A 17296-nucleotide genomic window follows, 5' to 3' on the forward strand; every position below is an offset into this window, starting at 1 on the left:
CTTTAGATTTCTGTTTTACTTCATAATCCAATCCCTCCTCAAGAGTGAAACAAATTGTGTGAACTATAACTCTGACTTAAAAGAAACAAATGTCTCTTTTTACTTCCCAAAAAGACAGAAGTTGGAAAGGCAAGGATTTAGAGAGGTAAGCCCACCATGTCAAGCTCAGGAAACTCCGGGCCCTCTGCTCTTCTTCTATTGCAACTGCGTTTAATCATATTCACGGCGCTCGATGTAACGGACTGCACATGCACCCACCGTCCATTTCCTTCTCCTCCTCCTTCGCCTCCTCCTACAGCCTCTGCTCTCCTCTGTCAGAGTGATGTAGGGTCACGAGAATGGGGAAACACCTTCCAAGGAAAAAACACACATGCACTTTAACAACACACACACGCAGAGCTCCTCGCCGAGCACTGAATGGTGAGAGAAAGCTACATGCTGCAATTGGATAGCAACAGTTCTTCAAACTGAAGGTAAGTTACGCTTAAGTGGTTTGTCTGAGGGCAGTTTAGAGAAAAAAAGTTTCTTTTTTATGTCATGACTAAACATGTATTATGCTGTTAGATGCAATTTCTGTACTCAATGTGACTTTACAGAGATTTGATAAGTGTTTTTTTTTTTATGTTTCTTATGGAATGAAATATCAGACTATCACATGTAAGAATAACACTGGAGCTGATTGATTATTTGCTCTAACATCCATATAAACATAAAGTATCTTAGATTTAAGTTAAACCTTGAACTTCACATGTATTCCGTAAGTGCATTTGCTGTATTTATAGGCACTGGCTATCCTCTTTTTTTATGTTTTTGTAGCCTCAGAGAAAGTTTATCTTTTTCTGTACAAGATCTGTGGTTTAAAACAGTCCTATCATTATTATTGAGAATAATTCTTTGTCAGAGCATGAAACCAAAGAACCAGAGTTGTAACCTGTGATCTCTTGCTGACGTCAGAGTCAGCTAACAGTAAAAGAGGCAAATACTTTGTGGGTTAATTACATCTAAAGGGGGTTTATTTTCACTGTAAATTGTTTGGAAATTGCTGTTTCTTAAACTGTGAACAGTTACATATTCATCCTCTGAGGATTGTTGGCACAGTGTGACATATAAAGGAGTGGGTTATGTGGGGCATGTAGTTTACTGTCACGTTCACAAACAGGCCACTTTTTGTTAACTGACTTCATACAGTAGAAATAATACAGTCTTTATCCGACAGTGTGACTCCATTGAGGAGTGTTGAGAGAGATTTAAAGCCTTTAAACGTCTGCAGTTTCTCTTCATGTTGGTTAGATTTGTGTTACACACCTGCCTTAAATGTAAACCTAAGGAAAGGCCATGTACTGTGTATCTTCTCCTCTTTTCAAACAGCTCACCTCATGATTTATTACCCCACCTGCCCCTTTGTTTAACTTAAGATTTGTCCACTGCCTGCCTTGCTCTTTCTAAGCCCCTTCACTCATATCTTAAGAAAATATCAAAATATGCCAGGGAAGGTTTAGACAGTGATAACTAATAATATCTGTCAGTGTTGAAGCCAGGGGCAGAGAGCAGGACCGTCCACACAAACCAAATCCAGCAGTCCATTAGAGCAGAATGCTAACAGTCATCCAGACTCTGGGAAATCTCAGAACACTGTCAAAGTCCGAGTGGAGATCAGGACCGGCCCGACCCAGAGTAGAAGCTCCTAAATCTCAGTTCTGACTGGTTGGGCTCAAACCCCTGCTCCTATGACAGTGTGTCTGAGTATGTGTCTAACTGGAAGGTCAAGGCAGTTCAAAGAAAACATTAGGAGCCAAATGAAGATAAGCAATAAACGTGTTTTTGATTAATGTCACAATGTATGTTTAAAGTTTTGGCGAGCTCTAATCGTTTGAGAGCACTGGCAGAGCAGCCTGGTGTGTGTCAGTCTCCCCCTGGTTATTATGACAAAGTCTGCAGCATGAGCACTTCATTTAATGCCACTCTGCCGTTACAAACAGACAAACAGGACAATGTGTCAATTAAAAAGCTGTTTTGCCGACAACGTACTCTGCCAGGCAAACAAAAAGTCACACATAATATTTCATGGGACTGCCTGTAAGTTGTCAGCCCTGCGATGAACTGGTGAAATGTCCAGGGTGTACCCCGCCTTCGCCCGTAAGTAGCTGGGATAGGCTCCAAGCGACCCCCGTGACCCTAGTGAGGATAAAGCGGGTTCAGAAAATGAATGAATGAATGAATGCCTATAGGATGCACGCAAGATGACATCAGGTAGTGCTTATGCAATGTCACAATAAATGTCAGATTATTTCCCTCCATAGTTGCATGAATTTTTTGCCAAGATCTTGTACTGATGTGAGAGTTGGACCGTTGCATTAAGTCTCCTCCATCACATCCCGGAGATTCTCAGTGGGGTTCGGGTCTGGACTGTGTGGTGGCCAATCCATGTGTGGAACTCCTTGGAGTATCCTGGTGCCATGAGAAATTAAACAACCTGATCATTCAGTTTATTCAGGTTCAGCTGACCTCATTATTGGACACATACCGTTGCTGAATCTAGACCTGACCAACTGAATCAAACCCAGATCATAACACTGACACCGCAGGCTCATACTATAGGCCAGGGACCAAAACTGGCCTGCCAAAGGTTCTAATCTGGCCCTCAACATGAATGTGCAAAATGGAAAAATTACACTGAAAATGTCAAGAGTCAAGGGTGTCAAATAGCATTATGAAAACATTTACAATTACAGATTATTTTCACAAGAAAATGTGAATAATCTGAACAAATATGAACAACCTGTAATGTTTTAAGAAAAAAAAAAGGTTAAATTTTAACAAAATAATAGATTCACTCTGATCTGTAAGTTGTGTTAATAATAAGATGAGACATAATATTTTTGAAATTGCACTTATTTTTCCTAACAAATATCAGGTTTACATGGTTGTTGAGGTTATTCATATTTTTATAATGCAATTGGACTTTTCACACTAAAGCAAAGTGAATATTTTGGATTCTTAGGCAAGTAAAAGAGATTACCGCTGGAGATCACATTGTGCTGTATGTGGCCCTTGAACTAAAATCAGTTTGACACCCACGCTGTAGGCACTAGGCATGATGGGTAATCATTCCATCTGCCTGTCTTCTTACCCTGATGCATCCATCACCCTGGACCAGGGTCAATCTGGACTCATCAGACCACATGATCTTTTCATCAGTTAGGGATAAAGAGGTTGTTGCAGCTGAAACAGTAATTACTGCTGTAATGATTCTATTGGCTTAGTTAAATCCATGTGGTAACTTTTTTTTTTTTTTTTTTTTTTTTTTTTTTTTTTTTACTTTCCCAGTCCCCACTATACTCAAAAGAAAAGACAAATATTCTTCAATGCAATTTATGCATCAAGCACAATCTGCTAATGGAGTAAGTGCACTGTGCTTAGTTAGATTTGATATATCTAGAATAAAAATCTGTATACTGACAAAATAGTAGAAATGCAGATATTTAAGCAAGTTGTGGTTTTTACAAGCAATTCTAAAACAGTTATTAAAAATGTACATAAATTAAAGGTTCTAATTTCTGTGCTGGGATATAATGCAAAACAATACTTGTTAATGGTTATATCTATCTCATTAATAGCTGGAATGTACAGGGTGGGGAAGCAAAATTTACAATGAACATTTAGTTGTTTTTTCTCAGCAGGCACTACGTCAACTGTTTTGAAACCAAACATATATTGATGTCATAATCATACCTAACACTATTATCCATACCTTTTCAGAAACTTTTGCCCAAATGAGTAATCAGGAAAGCAAACGTCAAAGAGTGTGTGATTTGCTGAATGCACTCGTCACACCAAAGGAGATTTCAAAAATAGTTGGAGTGTCCATAAAGACTGTTTATAATGTAAAGAAGAGAATGACTATGAGCAAAACTATTACAAGAAAGTCTGGAAGATACTATTAAAGAAGAATGGGAGAAACTGTCACCCGAATATTTGAGGAACACTTGCGCAAGTTTCAGGAAGCGTGTGAAGGCAGTTATTGAGAAAGAAGGAGGACACATAGAATAAAAACATTTTCTATTATGTCAATTTTCTTGTGGCAAATAAATTCTCATGACTTTCAATAAACTAATTGGTCATACACTGTCTTTCAGTCCCTGCCTCAAAGTATTGTAAATTTTGCTTCCCCACCCTGTAAATGTTAGATATATTTTCTTAAAATAACAATACTTTTCTGATAAAAAAAAAAAAAAGACAAAAACACATGCCCCACAAGATTATGTTGCTTCTTAGGAGAAAATAAGACTCATTTGCCAGAATAAAACATTTACTTTACTGATCAAATAATGCCAGCGACTTAGTGAATTCACCTTAAAATTTATGATGTCATAGGATTTACTGACCATCAAAACAGTGCAAAATACCTTTTCTCTGTTATCATGTTTGGATTAGGAAGTAAGATGCAAAATACATGATTCAGTTATGGTGGAGAATAAAACATCCACCACCAAGTTATGTTCATGATGTTTTCATTTCTGAAAATATTTAGGCCACCAAACTGAGTTTCCTTTTTTATGTCATGTGTGCTTTTATTGATTTTTATTCCCCATCAAATATTGTACCCTGACATACAATAATATAGGAAAAATTACACAATACAAACAAACATAACAGTTACCTAAACAAAAATAAATAAAAGACAATGAGGGAAAAGGATATAAAAGGGACAAATGAATAAAGTCTCTAAGTACCAGCACAATGGAAATTATAATTTCATGGCCTATGGCTATGTGTTATAATGTGATGCCTCTTATGTGTGTTATTAAATTATGCCAGCTTTCACATGTTTTATTCTGGACCTTGTTCATCCTGGCAGTCAGCGGTTTATTAGAAGCAGTCTCAGTCGTCTGTGGTTTGTGTTGACTCTTCACTTGTGTAGATTAAATCTTCTGCTACGATAAAACCAGTCACTGCCAGACCAGAATCTGTTTCAGAAAATCCTGGTGGCTACACAGATTTAGCCCCGAAGACAGTTATCCATGTACCCAGGCCTTTCCCAAAAGGCAATACTGAGGCAAAATCCCATGCAACATGTGCATACATACACACCTCTTTGTTACATTTCCAACATACTATAGTATCATGAGTTAGGCCCATTTTGAAAAACATCAGTGGTGTAAAATAGTGTCACTGCCCAATTTTGTGATAAATAAATGTGTTTTGTGCATCTCTTGTAGCACAACCTATAAGAGACTGAACCGAGTTTCATGTTTTCAGAAAAAAATGAACTTTTTTCATATTTCACCTGAATTAATGCATGCATTTATCTGTTTTGAGTCTTAAACAATCTATGTATTGTTCCTAATTGTCAAATGGTTTGAAGGAAAAAGAAATGGGCCCACAGTTCTGTTCTCCTCAACACTGACCATCCATCACCTGATGTTAACATGGGATGAGCTCCTGACATCCATATCTAAGGTAAATATTTGTATCTTTTAAGCTTTTTCAGTTTTTATTCATATATTGTCTAGTTTCCTGATTTTTTTTTTTTTTGCACGAACATGGTTTTAATAATGATCCAAAATGATTTAAAATTGGAAAAAGGTAAAATTCTTACACGGAAAACCCCCGAACCCAATGGCAAAAGAAATGTGCCACTGAGTAAGTACATTTTGCTCGGTTAGAATTCTCATGACTAGACTAAGAGTTGAGCCTCTGGATGATACTTTTAATAAACTACACAAAATCCAAAAATTGTTAAGGCTATTTCAGGCAGCAAAAACACTGTTTATTAAAACAGAGTTAATGTTCTTAAAATGAGAAGTTGTACAAGTGATTGGCCTCTTAAATTAAGGAAAACGATGTTCTTTCTCTTATGAATGATAGGGGATATCATGTGTACCTACATCTGGTTTTTAATCCTGAACTCTGTCAGGTGCACAGTTTACAGTTGGATTCTATCGCTGCAGCTGTGAGATAAATGTAGTGGAGGAAAAGTACATTAGAAGAGGAGAAAACTATCTGTACTTGGTGTCATCCTTAGCTCTTAACCTCTCACTTTTGACTCTTTGACGCAAACACATATAAATAAAGTTGTTACATCTGTCGGCCTTCCAAGAACACTTGTGTTTCTTGTTTACACGTTTGCCTGCTCTCACACAGTGCCTCCCTAAAGGAACTTCCTGTTTATGACCAGCTGTACCCCAGTGTATCCTGACTGTGAGTTGGACCAGATACTGGCCTCTGAGCTCTGACCTCGACCCCTGGAGGGCCAGGGGCCATCGGGAACAAAATGAGGTGCACCACCCTCTTGGCCCTGCTTTTTGGGGTCGTGCTGTACCTGATGGTAGGAGCGCTTGTTTTCCAGACGCTGGAGGCCTCCAAGGAGAGCGCAGCCTATGAAGCCCTGCTCAATGCCAAGGACACCTTCCTCTATAATCACTCGTGTGTCACAGAAGGGGAGTTCCACAAACTAGTGAAGGTATCAGTGGACACACCATCCTCCAATCACATAATCCCACTGAGAGAGTAGATGTGTAAGATTGAGACAACATGTGGTAATCTGTGTTTGACTCTTTTTGTGATTTAACATAGTAGAGAACAAAACTCTCAAAGAAACCTCTCACATTTAACTAAAGGCACATCCTGAGTTTTCTACATGGCTGCTTTTTACCTCATTCTTTAATGCTTAACAGCATTACATAACAGCTACATCTTAATTTGATCTCCATCTTATTTAGACAGCTCTTAAAAATGAGTCTCTAACAGTCTGTGATATAACTGCTCCATCTTTTTAATACTAGTGAATTTGTGACTTTTGAGTTGTACATAAACCTTCAGTAATGACAAAAATCTGATATCCTTATTATGATGCACATGAGCCATAAATCCTCATTAAAGGTCAAAAATCCAATCATCTGACTTTTACACAAGTTGTTTGTAAATGGGTTAAAGGCTTTTGACAATAAATCTCCAAATTTACTGCACCTTCTGGGAAAAAAAAACCCTCAACTTAGGAACTTAGTACAGTAGAGTGACAAGATCATAATATAGATCCCACAATGGGGAAATTCACAGATTAAGGCAATAAGTGCAAGAAAACATGCATGCAGAGATATTATTAGAATAATAATGATAAAACTTTACAGTTAAAGGTGGTATGAGTTAGATGTGAAGTCAGAGAAACTAAATAACACAAAAAATACTTTTAGAAAGCCTTTAACAGACTTAAATTTAATGTGTTGAAACCTCCAGAAATCCTGCATTTAAAACCTCATTAAATATAAGTCACATGTGGTTGAGGTTTGCCATAGAGTAAATCTCAGCCAGGGCTTTACAATACAAGACAAAATCAGAACATAAAATACACATAGAGATAAATTAACTTGGCAAATTTTAATCCAATGCAATAACAAAGACAGCTGAGACTGAGTGCCGAAGGACCTATTTCCAGTTGAATAAATGACTTCCCTCCTGTGCAGGGAGTGGTGTCTGCGGTGGAGGCAGGCCTGGATGTGAACAGCCTCCCTGCCAACTTCAGCAGCCGCTGGGACATTGCCTCCGCTTTCTTCTTCAGTGGTACCATCATTACCACCATAGGTAGGTGGGGACTCACCTCCAGGGGACACTTTGAAGACAATCAAATCCGACCATGAAACACTCTCTAAAGGGAAGACTTTTATCAGAGAAATTACAGACCTGATAAGACTTGAAGGGATTTAAGGAATAATAAATAGGGGAACATGTTTTCCACCAAAATGCTTCAATAAATCTGAGTGTGAACTCTATCCTACATATAATCCTCTCATCAGTCTCTGCTGAAACATCAAGAGATCTTTGAACCATTTCACTGCCAACTCTAAATGGAAGAAACAGGGTGTCAGCAGGTTCAAGGAGGACAGATTTATGACTTTTTAAGACATTTTTCAAGGCATCTTTGATCAAATTTAAGACCTACAGTTCAAAGGCCTCGTAGTTATTGCCTTGAACCAGTCCTAACTAAATTTCAATCCACCTAACAATACATTTACATTTCTTCCTGACTAATGTTTCTGCTACTGACGTTCAAGTAAAGCTCCTACCTGAACCCCCCTAATTATCAGTTTAAAGGATAATTAAGCCCTTGATTTAGAACAATCACATACATGAAGTTTTATGGATCCACAGACACATTGAAGAAAAGTGGATTTTACCGTGCAAGTCTATATAACACACAGTCTTTATCTCCACAGGATATACAAACAATATTCCCACGGGATCATCTTTAATACTTTGTGTTATCATCGGCGAGAGAAACAATTTTAGTTATTTTAGTGTACTCGTGAGCTAAGAAGCTGCAAAGCAGAAATACAGTAGAATGTCCAAGTGCAATGTATGAAGGCAGTGTTACACTATGGAAAAAACAAGTGGTTCCAGGCACAGCAAACCTCTCGCACATATTATAGCTTATTTTGGCATTGATCCAACTGATGTCTATGCATGTGCTGATGTCAGCATATTAATTGCCTCTATATATGTGCCAAGTTTGAATTAAATTACAACAGAATTTATGTTTTTATAGACATGTGAAATTATGCCCATTATAAGAGAATGGGAGAAGAAAAAAGATTTTAAAAAATTAATAAAAAATGTTAACTTTGACCTACTTTTCCCAAAATCTAATCACATCTATTCTGTCACTGGCAATCTATGAATCCAATTTGGTATGAATTCAACCAATAGTTTTGCTGCTATAATGTAAACAATCAAACAAACAAATCAAACCAAAAACAATACAAAAAGCGAACAAGACAAAGAGTGAAGCAGGCAAATATAAATGAACATAAAAAAAAAATATTGTGACATTGTGACTGCAATTAAAGACAGCGTCACTTGGAGGCATGTTTACTAATGGGCCTCCCTGAAATACATTTCCCAGGCTACATTTACATTAGGAAAATAGAGGAAAAATAATCTTCAATACCAGGTCCGGCTGTCACCACTGGTCCTGAATCATCATCGTTTATTATCTGAACCCACTTTATCCTCACTAGGGTCACGGGGGTCGCTTGAATCATTGGTCCTGAATCAATTAAATTCAAATTTACAAGCTCCCACAAGGTTGATAGCCGATTCAGTTAAATGAAAGATCTTAGTTATAAAGCCAATTTTGCTTGAATATGAGAAGTAATGCTGTAAATTGTACAAAGAACTCTCTAACCTTGAACATTATTACAAACATTACAAGATACAACAAAAAGCAGTTAAATTAATGTACTTTTTATTTAGCAGGATCACTGAGCTTTAGCAAATCATTCAAATTGGGAATCATTTCAATCAGAAAATTGATGTTTATATTGGAGTCTTATTACAGGTTTACATTACCTTTATTCTTTCTGTTACCTTTGCAGCCCTATTATCTGACATCCTACAACAAAAATACTGCATGTATTTGGTTTAGAACTGGTAAAGAGGAGATGCTCATCTAAAAAAAAGTACAAGGAGTACATCTTGTACATGATGCAAAACAAGCCTTTACATTTACAGTATTCTGAGTATAAGTGTTATCTATGTATATTTTTCAGTCATGTGAGTTGTTGAATGTTTTTTTGGTCTTTCTGGTTTGAAACAGGTTTTGGAAACTTGTCTCCCCGGACATGGCGTGGACAGTTATTCTGTGTGTGCTATGCGCTGGTGGGAATCCCTATGTTTGGCATTCTGCTGGCCGGGGTGGGTGACCACATGGGTACGGTGCTGCGGAGAGCAGTAGCCAAGATTGAGACGCTCTTCCTGGTGAGAATGGTCTGTCCTGCCCAGGAAGCAAAACCTACCAAACCAAACCTCAGCTGGATTTACACGTGTCTGAATCACAACTTTTTACCTGTGTGTATGAGGCCTGGATCTCTTATTTCAGTGTTGTTCAGTAAAAAATACTTTAAGCATATGAAATATAAAGTAGTCACTGTGGTCTCTGTGTGACATTTTTACATTCATTTTACTGCTGCATTCATGTGTATTTTACATTTTACTGTACAGTAAAATGTACAGTTCAATCTACAGCAATGCATCATATTTTATAAAATAATCATATGTTTGTTGTATCTTACTTCTCACTAAGAAGTCAACTTTTCATGAACACAGAAAAACAGGCCTGTTTTCAGCTTTTTCATAATGTATCTCACAGCTAATTCAAGAGTTTATTTAGCTAAAGAAGGAGCAGACCCATAACTGTTTGTTTTCACTGGACAGGAAACAGATGAAAAATATATTCCCAAAAGTAACTTAAGCTGTCAGTATCAGTATAATATTTGCCCTGAAACTGAGCAGAAGAATGAGGCTGCATCAAATAGAAATCCAAGTGAAGTATTTAGTAACCTTCCACCACTGTTTCTGTAAAAACATTGACTTCAAATCTGATCCAAAAAGAGGAATTATTGATACAACTATAAAACACATTGTCAGAAATACACAATCATTATTAATCAAGCCATGGCTTCATTAAACCCACTTTTTATTTTCTGTTGTCTTTGTCTCTCTCAGAAACGTAAAGTCAGGCCTACTACAGTGCGTGTGAGCTCAGCAGTTCTCTCCATCCTGATTGGCTGCCTGATTTTCCTCGCTGTGCCAACAGTTGTGTTTCAGAAAGTGGAGAGGTGGTCGTTTCTGGAGTCACTCTACTTTGTGGTCATCACCCTCACCACTGTCGGCTTTGGAGACTATGTACCAGGTTTGGAACACACATACACAACAACTACACAAAGCCATACGTCATATTTACACGATGAGGCTGGTGTTCATTCTATAATTTTATGTATAACAGAAATGATGGCAACATCAGGTCCTGCAAAGTATTGTAAATAAATAAATAAATAAATAAAGTTAAAAGCAAAACCGATGGAGTCCATCTCTTTCCCCTGAACATGTGAAACTTACCATTGTACGTATCTTATTCTTTGGATTTATTCAAATAATATATTATTTCCATATTTAAAAAAGGCAGTTGACATTATTTTCAACTTTACTGGGTTAAATTAATAGAGTAAGATGTGATTAAACTGTATCTAATGGTTAATTTACTTTTAATATAAGTGAAAGAACACAATGCCACATAGCAGTACCTGAAAGCTGCAGCAGGTTGTAATCAGGACACAAAAAACTGGAAAAAATACATATTCTGCAGCCTTCCTAGATTTGATGTCTTATAAAACACCTTTAGTAGCGTCTTTTCAAGTGCCCATTGACAGTTAAAAAACTGATCCAACTATAAAGAGCAGAGGGAAACAACCAGACAATTGACACTACCTCTCCAGCTGTGTTCATACACATCTGTATTATTGTCATGACTTTTCTCCTTCCAACTAAAACTCACCCTGTACATTTTTTTTTAAACTCAAAAAACAGCAACAGTTATTGTCTTACAAACTTATAGTCTTATCATCTTCATGTGCTGTGTCAGCTGATAGTTTGCAGCTCTTTTAGCTTATCTCTGTTTTTAGACTGAAAACAGCTATAGTAAAACCACAAATCACCTCCTTTTTCTGGACTGTTTGTGTGGTCAGTAAGTGCATTAAAGATCTGTTTGGAATCATCCAAACAGCTCTGTCACAACTATCACAGTTTAGTCTGAACAGGAGAACAACAAACATAATAACATAATGTAGCAACTTTATACCCTCAAAAGCTTAGTCATTGCATAATCAAACTCAGCACTGAAGAAGAAACGCTGCAATATCAGCATCAGACTTCAGTCTTTTACTGCTGTGATGACATCATAAACATGCAAATTAGTGTATGATGCAACTTAGTGACTTTTTAAATATGCTTTTGGTAGTTTTTATTGAACATAGCTGTAAAGATGTGAGATGCATATACAGATTGTAGTTTTGTCTCAGGCTGCTTGAATTACCATAAGCAGAAAGATTATTGTGGATTTCCATATTTAAAAAAGGCAGTTGACATTATTTTCAACTTTACTGGGTTGGATTTTTTGCCAATGAGTGTAAGCTTTAAATAGTTTAATTTATAACCTTTATGCATATGATTCCTGACAATTGTAAAAATGTAGATAATTGCTATCCTTGAAGAGGAACATTCTTGGTGAACTTCCCCTCTAAATTGGTCCTCTTTGTGTCCAGGTGGGGGTCGTGATGGCTTATTCTTCAAACCCCTGGTGCTGTTGTGGATCGTGTTTGGTCTGGCCTACTTTGCCTCCATCCTGACCATGATAGGAAACTGGCTGAGGGTGTTGTCTAAGAGGACTCGTGCTGAGGTGAGATGAGTATCAGTGTGAGCACATCTGCTGCATTTAGACCAAGAAGCACCAACAAAACGTTTGACAGCTGGTCAAGTCTTCTGTTCAGCTCCCTAAACTTTAGTTTATTTGATGATTTTGCTCAATCCATTTCAAAAATTCAAGTTATAACTGGATCACATGTTGAAGGTTAAAAGTTAAAGGATAATTTGCTTTACTATCCCCGTAGGGAAATTCAGTGTCTGCATTTTACCCATCCTAATAGACACACACTGCACATAGCATTAGCAACATGTTGCAATAAAACTGAAGTCAGTGGAGGTTTAATGTACTGTAGTGTTTAGTGTTTACTGCAACCATCTGAATACCCCTGGCCTCACATTCCCTGTGTGTAAAAGACCCTTGTTAAAGTGACTCTGGGCATCACAATAGTACAGTAATGCACTTATTCATTGTGGATCATCCATAAAACTGTCCATAATACAAAAAAAGGTCTGTTCTGAGCTACTGTGGAAAAATGTGTCATTGGCTTTCCCATATACTAGAGTCAGTGTTTATAACATAGAGATTAATGTGTACTATGTTCTTAATGCCCAATAAAAGCAATTTAAAAATCTGGGACATCAGTTCAGTGAAAGGTAAAACATTATTGTGGGCCAAAAAAGTACTCCAGAATTGAGAAACTTTTTTGCCAGTGAGCAAAAACATTGGAAACAGCGGCCACCATTTGGTTTAAAGAATTCATTTTCAATAACACATCAACCCATTCCCTCTGTAGATGAAAAGGTTAAGGTAATGAATGCAACAATCGTTAGTTTCAGGTGAAAGTTTGGTGCAACATAATTAGTAAAACTATGAATAATTCTAGTTTAGACTTTGTTGGTGCGACCTGAACCCTGTCCACCTCTGTTGAACCTGTCATCTGTGTCTCAGATGGAGGAGTTAAGGGCCCACGCCACAGACTGGACCCAGAACATCCAGAACATGTCCATGGACTTCCGCATCCCCAATCCTCTGGAGTTCAATGACCCCTTCCTCCTGCAACGCCGGCGATGGAAACGCAGTGAGCGACGGCGCATCCGGCGTGGAGCCCAGTGCACTGTGGGATACCTGGTTCGTGGGGGATCTGAAAATGGACACCTGCCGAACCGCTGGGCCGGCCTCTCCAGCTCCATGAGCCAGCTGGAGGCTCATTCCTCCCTGGAGAGGCCGATGGTGCCCAAGCCCAGACCCAGGGTCAGTGCTACTGGAGCTGTGACGCATCCACTGCCGGGGCCCGGGCTGAGGGTCAACCCCACTGTGGGTGCACAGGTGGAGGGAAAGTCATTTCCACACCTGCTGCCTCGCTCATTCTCCCTTCCTGTGGCTCACTCCACTTCAGAACTAGACTCCACAGGTGTAGCCATTCAGGACGGATTTCTTTCTGGATCAGAATCTCCCTTTGATTCCAGATCAGACAGGTCCTCAGTGTCTTCGTCCTTCTCTGTGCTCAGGTTTCAGCCTTGTCTCGTAGTCAACAGCACAGAGCTGGAAACAACAAGAGACACAGATGTGACGACAAAACAACTGACAGACAAACTGATCCCAAAGGAGGAACGTGGATTTGTAATAAACAAGGACAACAAACTCACACCTGTTTCTGAATGTTGCTTGGAGTCCGTTCCTCTTTTCCCTCCTTCTCCTCCTGGCCTCCTCCCACTCCTCCCTCCCGCCACCTCTTCACCCGGCTGCAAACTGCTGGACTTCTTTGGAGAAAATCTGGCGTACATCGATGAGTCCTCAGACACCCTGAGCGACCGCACCCAGCCGGCAGCATGTGAAGAGAAGAGGAGACGACCACGAAAGCCCAAGAGGAGGAGTATGAGGAGGCAGCTGTCACACAAATGTAACCAGCTGCAGGTCAGGAGGCCCAGCAGCAACATGCAACCACCGTCAAACCCCCCAACACCGCCTCCAGACTCTTCTCTTTCAGACTCCCAGACAGATTCAACCTCCAAACTCTGACAGCCACTCAGCCGAGGTGAATGTCCAGATATGACAAAATATAGTCCATAATTGTGGGTTAACCAGGGTTTGTACGCAGTATGGAAAAGCACGGAATGGATGGAAAAACAAAAGACAAAGGAGAAAAAAATGTTTCCAGGCTCTTTTCAAAACTTGTCAAACATGCCAAACTTGATATATTAATTTTCCTCACTGCACATTTAAGATAATATTGGTTTTAATGCCTTTATGCCTTTTAAACTTATCTACAGATCAGCATTACTAGGTTTGACCTGCTGAGTATTAGTCAGAGCTCAGTGTCACTGTGTGAGGTCTTACATTCTCCTCTTCAGGTCAGATTAACATTATACATCTGTTTTTATCAGGGAAGTCTGTTAAAAGGAGGGGAAAATTGAAGATGTGCTTACGATCATGTGGTTTTGTGATTGTAGTATTGACTACTTAAGGATCTTTTGTCCATGCACAGGGTTTATTATCATATCCTAGATGCAGTTTTTCATTTACAGTAAACTTGTCAGATATGGTAAAAAAAAAAAAAAGAAAAGAAAAAAAGTTCAAGGTAGAAGAGTATGGAATCTGTAAGTAGAAAAAGGTGTCATTGGATCCCTGGTTAACAACACAAAACAGTCCTTACAGATGAAGGAACTTTATTTTGAAACCTGGTCATGAGTTTCAGTGATTTCAAGAAACAGTGAGTCAGTATTAAGACAGCATTAAACATAATTACCTCCTTGTTGATCTGGTTTCCAGCCACAGGGTTCATCGTATAGTCTGCTGATGTGTCCAACACTTAATCTCAGATGTTAAACTGCTTTGTGAGGCTAAACTAATGACAAACTTTAAATTTAGAGCAGGGGTTTTTCTTCTGTTTTATGATGTAAGTATGTGTCAGTTTGATCACCTCTATTAATGTCAGGAAAAAAATAAAAACACCAAAGGGAAAAGGGTTAGATACCATCTGTTTAATGATAATGGCTGTTTGAGCTGATGTCTTCAAACTAAACTGATTCATGACATGATGCGTCTCGATCTGGGTGGCTCACCACATCGGCTATAAAAGTTTCTGGGGGAAACCCCGTCATGGGTGGAGAACCAAAACCACAACAACAGTTCATCAGTATCTGAGGAGGGGAGGCCAATATTCAGCTTCAGATGTGTCACTCTGGTCTTAAAAGTCCTGAATCTTGAAATGTCACTAGACTAGAGTTTGGTGATATGGACAAAAAGGTCTGTCTAACTTCATTTCTGTGTAAATGGAGTATAGGATATGTATGATATTTTTCTTAACTGGGTTCAATTTACAGCTGTAAGACAAAGACGCTGAAGAATCACAATAAACTGAATTCAGTAACCTTATCAACAGTGTTAATGACCCATAATGCAACACTGTGTCTGTGAGAGGGAGACAGCAAGTTGTGTAGTCATTTACTTCATCCCACACAAACATAGTTGTGATCCTTTGAGTACAGTGTATTTATCACCCTCCTCTACTTAACGCTGAAGCTGTGTTTGAGGGATGAAGCAGGTGACTAACCACTGTTGTGATCAGCTGGTTCTCTTCAATCTGCTGTTCAGAGAAACACTCTTGAATTTATTACAGGTAAAAAAGGGTAAAAGACAGTTAATATAACCTCGTCACACTTTGTTTTGTGCCTTATGCAGGTGTGAGGAGGTCTCTGCTGTGTTTTACGAATGTCTCGTGTTCACGTCTTGTTCTGTCTGAGCTACAGATGATCTTTGATGAAGTTTGTGATGTTTATCAGCTTTACTCTTACGTGTCCTTAAGTCGTTGCTGGAAACACTCAGCTCGTTCAGTTTCTTGTCTTGTTTTTGTTTCTTTGTGCCTTTACCCTTTGCCTCATAAATAACTGCATACGTGCCTTTCAGGTTCAGTTTAGTCTCCTAATGAAGTGACACAATAAAATGATGATTGTCAGACTTTTTGTGTTTGTTAAACATACACATGCAGTTAATTCACATTTTAACATAACCAAGCTGTACAATTATATTTACTATTTAGTTTTTACCAAGTTAATGTAAATCTGTTTTTGTTCAAGTGTGGAATTCTTGTGTGGTATCTACACAGGGTTGCCAAGTGACATGCACTCTTTTTTTTTTTTTTTTTTTTTTTTACCGCATACTATATTAAAATAATATTATTAAAGTGCAGTGTGTCCTAGAAATTACAAACACAAGCACAACAGAATTCATTATTTCTTCAAGTAGACAGAGTCGGCAACAAAGAAAATGCTTATTTTCTTGATCATACAAATTAATTAATGTACTATTATCCTGTTGGACAAAACAAACAAGACATTTAAAATCCTGATCAAGTTTCAGACTTTTTGTTTGGTATTTTTCCATTAGTTTTCATGTTTAACAGATCTTGAATTATATTAACTTGTGCAGGACCACTCTCTGAACTCAAGGTAGGTTTATTTTTGGCACTCTTTGGATATCAGTATAAAAATAGACATAAAAAAAGACAATTCCAAAGCATTCCCCTTTTAAAAACAATTAAAACTCATTTAATTATATAGTTTTGGCATCAACCTTTCATCAGAGAGTGAAAAGTTTTGATTCCAAATGCATTAGAATTTGTTTATAGGGGTTAAAGATGATCATTGCAAAATAATAATAATAATAATAATAATAATAATAATAATAATAATAATAATAATAATAATAATAGAGTGTTTTAATAGTTTAAGAAAGGAAGAGTTTTCTCAGACTTTTATGCATGTTAGCACACTGTTTACCAAAACTTCTCAGCTTGAGACAAAAAAAAAAATGTTTTATGTCCCCCCGAGATCCAAATTCACAAAAATATGTAATGAGTTGGAATGTGATATAAAAACAGATCTATCGCATTTGCTGACTGTTAACTAGTACCATTGGGATCTTTTCAAACATTCCTTCAACTATCCTACCTCCAACCCAATTTTAGATTTGTGATGGGAAATGAATTTGCCAAATTTGAAAGAGTTTTATTTCCAAACTTGTCATTGACAAACATTTCTGTTTGGAGTGTTTTAAGAATATCTGAATACAATATTTCTTGTTAACTAAAATTAATGTTGA

At 37.9% G+C, this 17296-nt stretch overlaps 1 protein-coding gene across 5 annotated transcripts; it reads left to right on the forward strand.

Annotated features, from left to right (window-relative positions):
- The first annotated feature begins 66 nt into the window (after window positions 1-66).
- kcnk4a (potassium channel, subfamily K, member 4a) lies at window positions 67-16151 on the forward strand. Of its 5 annotated transcripts, XM_030144679.1 has the most exons (9): window positions 67-145; window positions 299-473; window positions 5366-5460; window positions 6145-6463; window positions 7464-7581; window positions 9593-9843; window positions 10501-10687; window positions 12096-12229; window positions 13145-16151. In XM_030144679.1, exons 4-9 carry the CDS (start codon window positions 6275-6277, stop codon window positions 14213-14215), a joined length of 1950 nt encoding a protein of 649 aa, XP_030000539.1. In that variant the 5' UTR covers window positions 67-145; window positions 299-473; window positions 5366-5460; window positions 6145-6274; the 3' UTR covers window positions 14216-16151. The 5 variants fall into 5 exon arrangements, with proteins under 5 accessions (XP_030000539.1, XP_030000538.1, XP_030000541.1 ...); XM_030144678.1 differs by having other exon boundaries at window positions 95-473; XM_030144681.1 differs by having other exon boundaries at window positions 95-473; window positions 9593-9762.
- The last annotated feature ends 1145 nt before the right edge of the window (window positions 16152-17296 follow it).

This window comes from Sphaeramia orbicularis, chromosome 10 (genome assembly GCF_902148855.1).
Source record: "Sphaeramia orbicularis chromosome 10, fSphaOr1.1, whole genome shotgun sequence".
Taxonomy (NCBI): Eukaryota; Metazoa; Chordata; class Actinopteri; order Kurtiformes; family Apogonidae; genus Sphaeramia; species Sphaeramia orbicularis.